The sequence below is a fragment of the Sinocyclocheilus anshuiensis genome, unplaced genomic scaffold (genome assembly GCF_001515605.1).
Source record: "Sinocyclocheilus anshuiensis isolate Anshui unplaced genomic scaffold, SAMN03320099.WGS_v1.1 scaffold539, whole genome shotgun sequence".
Lineage (NCBI taxonomy): Eukaryota > Metazoa > Chordata > Actinopteri > Cypriniformes > Cyprinidae > Sinocyclocheilus > Sinocyclocheilus anshuiensis.
Genome location: NW_015549612.1, coordinates 449,966 through 461,271, shown reverse-complemented (window position 1 = coordinate 461,271; position 11,306 = coordinate 449,966). Strand labels below are relative to the sequence as shown.

The 11,306-nt window shown below is 37.7% G+C and overlaps 2 protein-coding genes across 3 annotated transcripts in view; both read left to right on the top strand.

Annotated features, from left to right (window-relative positions):
* LOC107659256 (serine/threonine-protein phosphatase PP1-beta catalytic subunit-like) overlaps positions 1 to 6,373 on the top strand; it is an 8,903-nt gene extending 2,530 nt beyond the window's left edge. The window contains exons 2-8 of the mRNA XM_016448133.1: positions 1,529 to 1,664; positions 2,084 to 2,301; positions 2,461 to 2,565; positions 2,714 to 2,785; positions 3,441 to 3,592; positions 3,713 to 3,847; positions 5,050 to 6,373. Coding sequence (XP_016303619.1) covers positions 1,529 to 1,664; positions 2,084 to 2,301; positions 2,461 to 2,565; positions 2,714 to 2,785; positions 3,441 to 3,592; positions 3,713 to 3,847; positions 5,050 to 5,154 — 923 coding nt within the window. The 3' untranslated portion in view covers positions 5,155 to 6,373. The remainder of the gene's footprint in view (positions 1 to 1,528; positions 1,665 to 2,083; positions 2,302 to 2,460; positions 2,566 to 2,713; positions 2,786 to 3,440; positions 3,593 to 3,712; positions 3,848 to 5,049) is intronic.
* Positions 6,374 to 8,175: 1,802 nt separating this feature from the next.
* The window catches only part of LOC107659254 (rab3 GTPase-activating protein non-catalytic subunit-like), a 13,511-nt gene continuing 10,380 nt past the window's right edge, over positions 8,176 to 11,306 (top strand). For both annotated transcript variants that reach the window (XM_016448129.1, XM_016448130.1), the window contains exons 1-6: positions 8,176 to 8,490; positions 9,373 to 9,446; positions 9,667 to 9,784; positions 9,885 to 9,966; positions 10,258 to 10,305; positions 11,048 to 11,123. In XM_016448129.1, coding sequence (XP_016303615.1) covers positions 8,379 to 8,490; positions 9,373 to 9,446; positions 9,667 to 9,784; positions 9,885 to 9,966; positions 10,258 to 10,305; positions 11,048 to 11,123 — 510 coding nt within the window. In that variant the 5' untranslated portion in view covers positions 8,176 to 8,378. The remainder of the gene's footprint in view (positions 8,491 to 9,372; positions 9,447 to 9,666; positions 9,785 to 9,884; positions 9,967 to 10,257; positions 10,306 to 11,047; positions 11,124 to 11,306) is intronic.

Genomic DNA, 11,306 nt, shown 5'->3' with positions numbered 1-11,306 from the left:
AAATGGTTAGTGCTATTATATAACTGTAATCATGGCTGTAAGAAAAGAGCACAACTTTTCCTTCTCTGTGACATATATACTGTCTCTCAGCTATTCTACTTTTTCTCCCCACACACACTTTTCTAATCTGTCATTCTCCACGTCTCAGAGTGAATTGTGGCTACAGGTTCTCGCTTGTAGTTTTTTTCCATCAAATTAAGTTCTTAGACAAACTACTCTGCAAAATGGTTGTTTAACAGTCTCGGCTGTGTTTGCCAAGGCGGGAACATTCCTGCAGAATTCCAGACACTCTCAAGATTCCCACTCACACAAACAGCAGAATTCACTGACATCACTATTGTGAGCAAGACGTATCGAAATGTTTATTTATTATAAAATGTACACTACTGTTCAAATGTTTGGGGTTGGTATGATTTTTCAATGATTTTGAAAGGTTGTTTTTTTTTTAATGAAAAATATAGGAAAACGATAAGTATTATTATAATTTAAAATAACTATTTTGGATTGGAATTGTATTTTAAAATGTAATTTATTCCTATGACAAGGCCGAATTTTCAGCAGCCATTACTTCAGTCTTCAGTAAAATGACTTTCTGAAATCATTCTAATATGCTGATTTAATGTTAATATCAATGTTAAAAACCATTGTTCTGTTTAATATTTTTGTGGAAACCGTGATACATGTTTTTTTTTCAAGGATTCTTTGATTAATAGAAAATTAAAAATAATAGCATTTATATGAAAAAATTAAATTTTTTGTAACAATGTAAAGGTATTTGTAATTTAAGTCAATTTAATGCATCCTTGCTGAATAAAATTATTAATTTCTTAATGAACCCAAACTTTTGAACGGTAGTGTAAATCATAAGAAAATGTTCCAATAAAAGTATTATAAGTTAAATCAAAGGGGTTTTTTTATAGTGTGTTTTTTTTTATATATATATTTGTCACATTAGGCATCAGGTGTCATTGTCAGCTTGACATCTCGCACAGCAAGACTTTTGACTATTGACAAGGTCCACTTTGCAAAAATGCCAATCTTAAATGGTTACTATGGTAAAAGACCAGTGTGGGGGAAAAAAAAATAATTCAATTAATAAGCACAGATTAATTCCTAGTATTCATTTAGGGGGGAAAAAACAAAATATATAGTTCTTCTCGTAGATATCTAGCCCGCCGAACATAAGTCTAAATGTCCTCCAAAAATTTAATGTCACAATCCAACCTTTGGCAAATCCAGTGCTTAGTTCTTCCTCCGAAGTGCTTATGTGGCTTCTTATAAACATGCCTTTGTTTCCAGGCATTAAAAATCTGATCAATCAGATCAGAGTCAGTTTGCCAGATTGTGAAAGTCTATTTTTGTGTGCAATATGTTTCAGTGGATGACTGTATGATAAGTGGGCCAATATGAGCATTGAGTGATTAGAAAATTCCACATATGACCCAGTTATTGAGGCTGCAATAAAGTTGTCACACTTAGAAAATTATGTTAACCAGATGTTAACAAATGTTGATGTCTACTGTTCCAGTGCGAGGATGTCGTCCAGGGAAGATCGTTCAGATGACGGAAGCAGAAGTTCGAGGACTTTGCATTAAATCTCGAGAGATCTTTCTCAGTCAGCCCATCCTGCTGGAGTTGGAGGCTCCACTTAAAATCTGTGGTAGGTTCGATACTCCCCTTCTCCAGAGCGAAGAACATCTCTGTGTGTGTGTGTGCGTGCGAGTCATTAACCTGAATTTCGGGTGTTGAAATCTTTAGGCCATTTTTCTTTTCTTTTTTTTTCTGAATCCTAATCTGCCAAAATCCATATACCTTTATTGATTTTTGTCAATTATCATTAAATCTCGAGAGATCTTTCTCAGTCAGCCCATCCTGCTGGAGTTGGAGGCTCCACTTAAAATCTGTGGTAGGTTCGATACTCCCCTTCTCCAGAGCGAAGAACATCTCCACTGTTTTAATTACATTCCTTCCTCACCATCTCTCAAGGTTTTGGAAATCAGCGTGTAAGTAGAGCAGGTTATAAATATGGATTTAATGAGGATAGGTTTGAGGTCATTTCTCTTCTCTCTGTGGCTCACCTGAGACCCCTGTGTGTGTGTTTGAGGTTGTTTGAATATGGCGGTTTTCCACCGGAGGCAAACTACCTCTTTCTGGGTGATTATGTGGACCGAGGGAAACAGTCTTTGGAGACCATCTGCCTCCTACTGGCCTATAAGATCAAATACCCTGAGAATTTCTTCCTCTTGAGGGGAAACCACGAGTGCGCCTCCATCAACCGTATCTATGGCTTCTATGATGAGTGTGAGTGTCTGAGCGCATGCATAAATATAAATACACCAAACGTTAACACACGCCCACACCAAACGATCTGAAATCATATTGATTTCTCTCCCACTGAACAAACTTTCAGGTCACGGATCATACTTTATTGTTATGAGTATGTATATTTGTCGGTTGCAGGCAAGCGCAGGTTCAACATAAAACTCTGGAAGACGTTCACAGACTGCTTCAACTGCCTCCCAATTGCTGCCATCATAGATGAGAAGATTTTCTGTTGCCATGGAGGTGAGAACGGGTGAACGTAAGGTGGATAGTTTTATAGAAGTGACTCTTGGCCTGATGAAATAGGCCAGCTGAGTCTAAAAATATTAATGCATGCTCTTTGTAACACTTCTTCTGTCAACGACTTGTCTCTTTTATGTCCATCTTCTAGGTCTCTCTCCTGATCTGCAGTCAATGGAACAGATTCGTCGGATTATGCGACCAACTGACGTCCCAGATACAGGTGTGTATGCGCACATATGACAAAAACAAATACTTGTTAAATCACTAATGTCTCTCTTGTAAAATCTGACAACCTTGACAATGGATACTTTTTTTTTTTTCTTTTCTTTTTTTTCTGCATTTCCTACAATTAAATTGTGTTTAACAATTATATCTTCTACAGTATTATTTTAGTATTATTTATTGTGTGTACTATAGTTTACTTTAACATTTATGCATTTGTCAGATGCTTTTATCCAAAAAGACTTATATTGCATTCATGGTATATTTTATCAGTTCTTGCTTTCCCTGTGAATCGAACACATGATCTTGGTGTTGCTAATGTAATGCTAAAGGAAGGCTATTTTTATAGCTAGTTTTTATTCATATTTTAAATTCGCTTTTATTTTTAGAATTTTAATTTTTGTTTTTTTTGTTTTATGCTGCTGTAATTTGTATTAGTTTTTTTTTTTTGTAATGTAGGTTTAATTTATTTCCGTTTGAGTTTGTTTTCATTTATTTCCAGATTTAAATTTATTTCAGTCACCTAGTATAAAGTTTTATTGCATTTACATTTAATATTAGTTGACCACTAATAAAGACATTATTTAAACAACACATTTTGATGGAATGAAATATTATCACAGATACATATTCTCTGTCTCTTGGTCTCACAGGGTTGCTGTGTGATTTGCTGTGGTCGGACCCAGATAAGGACGTTCAGGGATGGGGGGAGAACGATCGTGGCGTTTCATTCACTTTCGGTGCTGACGTAGTCAGCAAATTCCTCAACCGCCACGATCTGGACCTAATCTGCAGGGCACATCAGGTACCAAATCATTTTAACCAGTCAGGATCCACTATTCATGCTGTAACTTTGAATAATTGTGGTTAAGGCTTCTATATGTAGATTGTGTTTTAATTTTAGTGAGTGTGTCGTGTTTCGCAGGTGGTTGAAGATGGTTATGAGTTCTTTGCAAAGCGGCAGTTGGTCACTCTGTTCTCAGCTCCAAACTACTGCGGGGAGTTTGACAACGCAGGTGGAATGATGAGTGTGGATGAGTCACTCATGTGCTCTTTTCAGGTGTGTTATCATTAGGGTTGTGTATTGGCAATAATCTGGCGATACGATACGTATCACGGTACAGCGGTTGCGATACGATATGTTGCGATACATTACGATACTGTAAGCAAGGCAATATATTGGGATATTTCTTATTTTAGGAATAGGATATTTTTTAGGAAAGCTGTCATAAAGAACACACCACCATATGCAAACCTTAGCAATAAATAAAATAAATAAAAATTATTTAAGCAGAACACAGTGGGATCTGCATTTGCAATAATCAGTCCCTGTAACATTCAACATTATTGAACCACTTTTTGTGCAGTACGAGTCAAGGGGGAAAAATTAAACTGCTTGCAGGATCCTAGTTAAATGTATAATATGTATTTTATAAAAAGACCATATATTTTTTAGACCCTGCTTTAAAGGTTCACATTTTAAGTTTACAATTGTAACATACAATGTCATAACATTTTGATCTGAACAAAAGAATGACATCTGCTTAATATCAATGAAAAGTAAAGTGCTTACGGGATTTCTAAAGAAAATAAAACAATTTTATAATAAATACAGATGTTAAACATTCTCAGAACCTTTCCACTTGGATTTCACAGGTTTTTCAGTTTGTATTTATGTTCCGCGTGGAATCGCCGAGACCGCGACGCGAGCACCGCCCCAACTGCACAAAACGCCCCCACCACGAGAGAAAGCTGCAGTCGCGCGGCGACCCTACCGCCCGCCGCACCCCGCGCGAAGGCTCTTTCGGGACGCGGCAAGTGGCGGAACCGAGGCGGCGCCCGCGCCACAGTAACCGCGATGGACGTTAAAAGCCCAAATGACGCTACACTTCAACTTTGTACACCGAAACGGGAACTGGAACAACTCCTTTCATCCTCCATTACTAGCAGCGAACTATATTAATGCTAACATTAGTGGCGTGCCCTAATGCTAATATTTCCTGTCACGATTTAAGTTCAGAGATGAAGACTGCCATCTAGCGGTCGGGATATAAACTCAAAATGAAACAACTGCCATGAATCTTGTATGATTTTTTTTTTTTAAATATCGATATTCCGTTTTTGTGAATCGATACAGTATTGCCAAACAAATTATCGCGATACTCACGATATTTTCTTACACCCCTAGTTATCATCAACACGCACGCACACACATGCATTGAACTCTCACAGTACATTCACACACTCTCTTTTCTCTCTCAGATCCTGAAGCCATCAGAAAAGAAGGCAAAGTATCAGTACAGCGGGGTCAACTCAGGACGACCTGTGACCCCGCCCCGTACGGCCCAAGCCCCCAAGAAGAGGTGAGCGGCTCGCCACCCAGAACCACACCCTTCATCCCCCCACCTTCAGCAAACTATCCCTACCTGGGGCAGCTTTACCTTCCCAATTCTCTCTATTCGCTCTGCCAAACCTCTTTCTCTTTTCTTAAAATTTGTGTACAGAAATTTTGCTGTGACCAGTCGAATTCTCTTTTCTTTTGCTCTGCTTGTTTGTTTATTGGTATTTTAATAACATAATAATAACAATAATAATACTGCTTTGGGAAGCAACTCTTGAGATGCTCTACAAAGAACCCAGAGCAAAATACACACTCATTCTCTCACACGAAGATCTCAGTAGTGTCCTGATATATAAGCATTTTATTAAACTTTACTTCAGTACTCTTTGATTATTGAACATTAATGTTGATTCATAAAGAAAGAGTGGCGATTGTAAGTATTTGAAGGTTGTTGTGTATTTCGCTACACTCTGAAGTTTCAAGACCAGAGGCTTTCACGCACACACAAACACACACTTAACTCTGTCAGGGTGCTTGATCACAGGTCAGCAGACACTTTACATGAACACGGACACAATCCATTGTCAATAAACTAGGTCAGTGTGGACAGAGCTGGAAAAGGGATTTTAACTCGGATACCGTGACACACACACACACATTTGCACAGCTGCATTTACAAACGGCATTGCATGTTCTGTTTTCTTAATACCTCTGGGATTTACAGCGAAACTCTATAGACTTCTGTTTAACGTGCTGGTTTTATGTCTTACGATAGTAATAATTCAGGAGAAAAGTGTCACGGCATAACACTTCTTTGCATGACCCTTGTACATGTCAGTAATAATCTGTCTGAAAGGACGTAATCCACCAGCCATTTTTTCATTGGATAAGAAGAAGTAGAGCCTCCAAGTATTGGTTCAATATTAAAGAATTGCACTTGTTTGAAGTTCCCCAACATAATTTGAAGGTTAAAACTGATTCTATTGGAATTGTTTAAGAACTTATTACCTAAAAGAGTAGCACATGTGACTAAACAATGCCTTTCTGTGAGGGATGCATTTCCTCACGTCGATATTCAGCTAGTCATAATTCATTCTTTTTTAATGTTTTTATTTTTGTGTGTTGCCGTTTACTTCTTCTCCTTAATTTATTTCCAAATGTTGGGAAAGCTATCAAAATGTTCTAAAAGCAGTTCATGAGTTTTGTATAAGTGGGCTTCAAACTTATTAAATGGAAGAAAACTCTCTTTGCCTCCTCTGTGTTTGTGTCCCTTAGCAAGCGTATAAATACCAGGCTAATTAAAGTGGCGGAGACCATAGTTCTGGATGCTGTTCAGCAGAATTTTTCCAAGTGTTTCATTAAAATAAGCAGCTCTGTAACTCGCCAGTGCTGGAAAGTGTGGACGAGGACAATCTGTGGTCTGTTGTCATGGGTACTCCGTCCATGCAGGGTCAGGCTCTATTTCAATGCAGACAATGAGCTAAAATTGTGCCGTCTGAAATTTCACAAGATTGATTCGTTTAATGACCTGAATAAATTTCTTTAATCGATCGAATCAAAATTTTGCCTCTGCTGCTGTTTTTGTGCATATGAAGTCTGTCCTTAGTAATCTGAGCTTTGTGTTTTAAAGATACAGTAAAGTAGGACATGTTCCTTCAGTTGACTAATAAGATGTTAGGGACATGATTTTTCCTTAATTTGAACTGACGAAGCAAACGGGATGCAGAATATCAGTTCAAATTTGAATGATAGGAACATTTCATTTAAGTGAAGTTTTTAACTGGAAAAGCAAACTTTGTAAAGACAAAAACCTTTAGGTGTGGTCACATTTACAGTTGCTCTTCAAAATTTCACCAAATACAGTCATTTTGATGGTTATTGCCTGATGTACTTCCAGCTGTGAAATTTCCTGTGATATAGTGATTCTATAGTGCCCAACTTCAACTTTAATGGTGTATTTTGGGGGATTTTAGTGTAGTTCATCATGAGTGTTCGATCACAAGGTTATGACCTTGTTCCCTCTGAGCGTCCATCAGTGTGCGGCGTCTTCTCCACCGCTTTAGCCCTTACAGGAGCTGTAATCCAGGTCCAGGCTGCGTTCACTGCCCATCAAAGAGGCAGCCACAGAGAATGAGGCAGGGCAGCACCACGTGCAGTTCCGCCAGGAGCCAGATAAACAGCAGGAAGAGGCCAGCTGTCAGCAGCTGGAGTGCGACACTGCCTGCACAGATCTCAACCAGCCAACAACCTAGCTGCCTGTTTCTCAGCAACTGAACAAGCCTGCAGTCTCTGACCCTGTTCTGTGAGGTGAAGGAGATTGATCAGTGACAGTGAAAATAAATTAACAATAAAATCACACTGACAGACATTCATATATAAAAATGTGTTGTGTTGAAAATGTTATAAATGTATTAATTACAGTATTTGTTGGCCAAAACAGTTGTTTGATAATTTGTCGGCTACCTTTTAAATTTTAGTTTTGTTTTTATTTCATTTTTTTTTTATGTCAGGTTCCATACCCCATACACTGTGACAACAAGGTCCACAATGTTAACGTATGTGTCGATAAAGAAAACAATCAAGTGTGACAACTAGCCCTCTAATTATTTAATATCATATATTCTCTTAATCAAAGTACTCTTTAATTTTAAAATGTCACCAACAGGTCATAACATTCATATATATGTGATGTTTGTTTTGTATCTGTGTAATGCTAATCATTACAACATAAACACATAACTTCAAAATATATGTTATATATTAATATATAACTGTTATATATTTATTCATAGCTTACATATGCATTTTTTTTTCTTGTGTAAAGGTGCTCAAATAATTAGCATACCGAACGAAAGGATCTGTTATCTTCATCTCTGAGGAAACTGCCTCATTCAGAAAAGAGTTCTGTACTCTGACAATATTATATTATATTATATTATATTATATTATATTATATTAATAGAAAATCAATGAATAGAATTTAAACGTGCGTGTCCTCCAGGTCAGCAGGGGGCAACCGCGCGATTAGCGTGTCTACAGCGGATGTGTATGTCATCCCAAACTCGCAGCACAACAACATACTGACACCTCAGCTGGATCTTCTGACCCGCTCGGGTCCAAAAAAAACCACTCGACAACCTCACAAACTTCACTGACAGGCTCATAAACACACTAAGAGGCGGTTCGCGCAGCGGGTGGAGGGTTTATGTCGTAGATTCCGCAGGTTTTTGGGTCCGGTTCCGCCCGAATCATGTCCTGCTGTCTGCTGGATTTCGGCCGGGTCCAGGAGCTCAGACAGGTGCGAGAGTTTCTGTTCCCCAAGCACAACAGCGCCGGAACCGAGGAAGAGAAAACACAAGCAGGTACTGCTGGAGTCAGTATGTGTGTGTGTATATGTAAAGTCCAGTTTAATGATGGTTCTCCTGCACTGCGGTTGTTCAGTGATTTATGGGTGTCAGTTCGGGTGTGTGGGGTTCGGCTTGGATGATTGGTAAAGTTGGAAAGTGGTTTTCGATAGGTAAAAGCAGAATAACACAGTCATGACCAGGGACTGACAGGCTGTGTGTTGGGTTTTGCTTTGCATACGCCACAATGTCCCCACAACGATAATAAATCCGACTGTGACTTAGTAAACAGTGTTTTAATTCAAATATATAAATGCAGAACGATCTGTGTGAGGCATAGGTTTAGAGTTAAAATATATTAAATATACTGTTTTTTATACTGAGCTAATAATAAGTAAATTGTATGTGTTGGTGAATTTTGAAAAAATGAAAAGTGAATTGTCTGACTGTGATGCAAAATAACTTATTCACTCCCTGCAGAGAGAAAGAGAGAGAGATGAAGGGAGGAAGGGAGGTGTATTTGCCCTTGGTGAATGAGTCATCCTGCAGAAAGGTCCTGAAACACATGACTGCGTTAGAGACAGTGAATGAACGAAAGACAGACGAAGAGAAAGACAGGGAGAAAAGAAAAAGGAAAGGGTATATTAACAGTTTGTAAATGAGGTAAAACTTGCATTCATGATTTTGTCATGTGATTGGCAGGTGATTTGTGTCAAAACACTTGGCCATAGAGGCGTAAGAGAGAAATGAGCATGCAGGGGATGAAAAAGAAGATGAGACTGTGTATGAACTCTCACAGAGGTTGAAGGACACCAGATCGAGCCGACTGACTGTTTAATGTGAATAGATTAATCCTCGCTGACTACATTATTTACAGCACATCCTTTTCTCTATCTCTAGAGAATGAGTTAACGTGGGATGACTCAGACTGGGGCTCTTGGGAGAATCCTGATGGTAAAGAGGTTGGAGCTCAGGTTTGTATTAAAAGATATGAAAATTGTCATTATTTACTCAACGAAATGTCATTCTAAACCTGTATGTTATTATTTTTCTGTGGAAGACAAAAGTTGACATTTTTAAGGAATTTACGCACCTCTCTTTTCCATACAAAGACAATTCATAATGACCACAAAATAACATAAATCCACCATAAAAACCCGTTTTTCCCCTGAATCCTGCATGTTCTTCTCTTAGGCTGAAGAGGGGGAGCAGCAGCAGAGCGCCCCCTGGTTACAGGACTGTGTGCTGTCTCTCTCGCCCTGCTCAGATCTGCTGGTCATCGCTCGAGAGCACAAAGCCGCATTTCTCTCTGGTACACACACATACACACAGCAGTGATTAATCTCTTCTTTACTGTTTATTGATTGGTATAACTCGTATGTGAATTGATTGATCGATTGATTGATTGGCAGCTAAGTGGCGGACAGACGAGAGTGGGCAGGAGGAAATGACCCTCGCTGTGACCTGGAGTGGAACACTGAGTGCTGAGGAGGGGTGAGAGACGGAAGAGGAGAGGGGAGGGTCAGGATTGGATGGTTTTATGAGAAATACCATGAAGGGATTTAATCCCACAAAGAAGACAGAATGAGTTACAAGACAGAAACGAAGGACTGAGCAGAATTATAAGTAAAGGAGTTTGTAAATGTTTAATAAAAAGATATGTTTATTATAAAGAGGATTGTAAATCGTTGAAAGATAAGAGGCAGAAGAGCAAAAATAAAGAAATAAAGAGTGGCAAAAATCTGTTTCACTGGTTTTCCATTTTTTGGTCTGTTCTTTCCACAGGGAGTGTATCAGTAGTGTTATCTGTATTCCATTGGCCAGCCAGAAGAGGTAAGAACATCACACTCGCATACATGCTTCTGTATACAATGGAAGTAAAGACTTTTATTTTGTTTCAAAAGATTTCTGTTCAGCTAAGAATTCCACAAAAATATTAAGCAGCACAACTGTTTTCAAAATTGAAAATACCGAGAAATGTTCCTTGGGCAGCAAATTTGCATATAAAAATTATTTCTGAAGAATCATGTGACAATGAAGACTAGAGTAATGGCTGCTGAGCGTTCAGCTTTGGCATCACAGAAATCAATTACATTTTAAAATAGAAAACAGCTGTTTAATTACAATATTTCACAATATTAATTTTTTTTTCTGAAATAAATTACATTTGAACATATATTAAAATAGAAAACAGTTGTTTAATTACAATATTTCACAATATTACAATTTTTTACTGAAATAAATTACATTTGAACATATATTAAAATAGAAAACAGTTGTTTAATTACAATATTTCACAATATTACAATTTTTTACTGAAATAAATTACATTTGAACATATATTAAAATAGAAAACAGTTGTTTAATTACAATATTTCACAATATTACAATTTTTTACTGAAATAAATTACATTTGAACATATATTAAAATAGAAAACAGTTGTTTAATTACAATATTTCACAATATTACTATTTTTTACTGTAATTTGGATCAATAAATGCAGACTTCTTTCAAAAATATTTGTAAAAATTAACCAACCTCAAAAGGTAATGTATGTGCTCATGATGTATTTAGGAGTTCTACCGGTCGGCCTGATTGGACCTGTATTGTGGTTGGATTCAGCTCAGGATATGTCCGTTTCTACACAGAGGTACTGTGATGTTTTGTGACCTATAAATTTACCAGCTGAGTTCAGACTCTAATGAATTGATATGTTTAATAAACAGCTATATGTCATATTTAATCAAAATCAGACCAGTATCAGCACAGCCACTGGTCTAATCCACCGTGTGTGTGTGTGTGTGTGTGTGTGTGTGTGTGTGTGTGTGTGTGT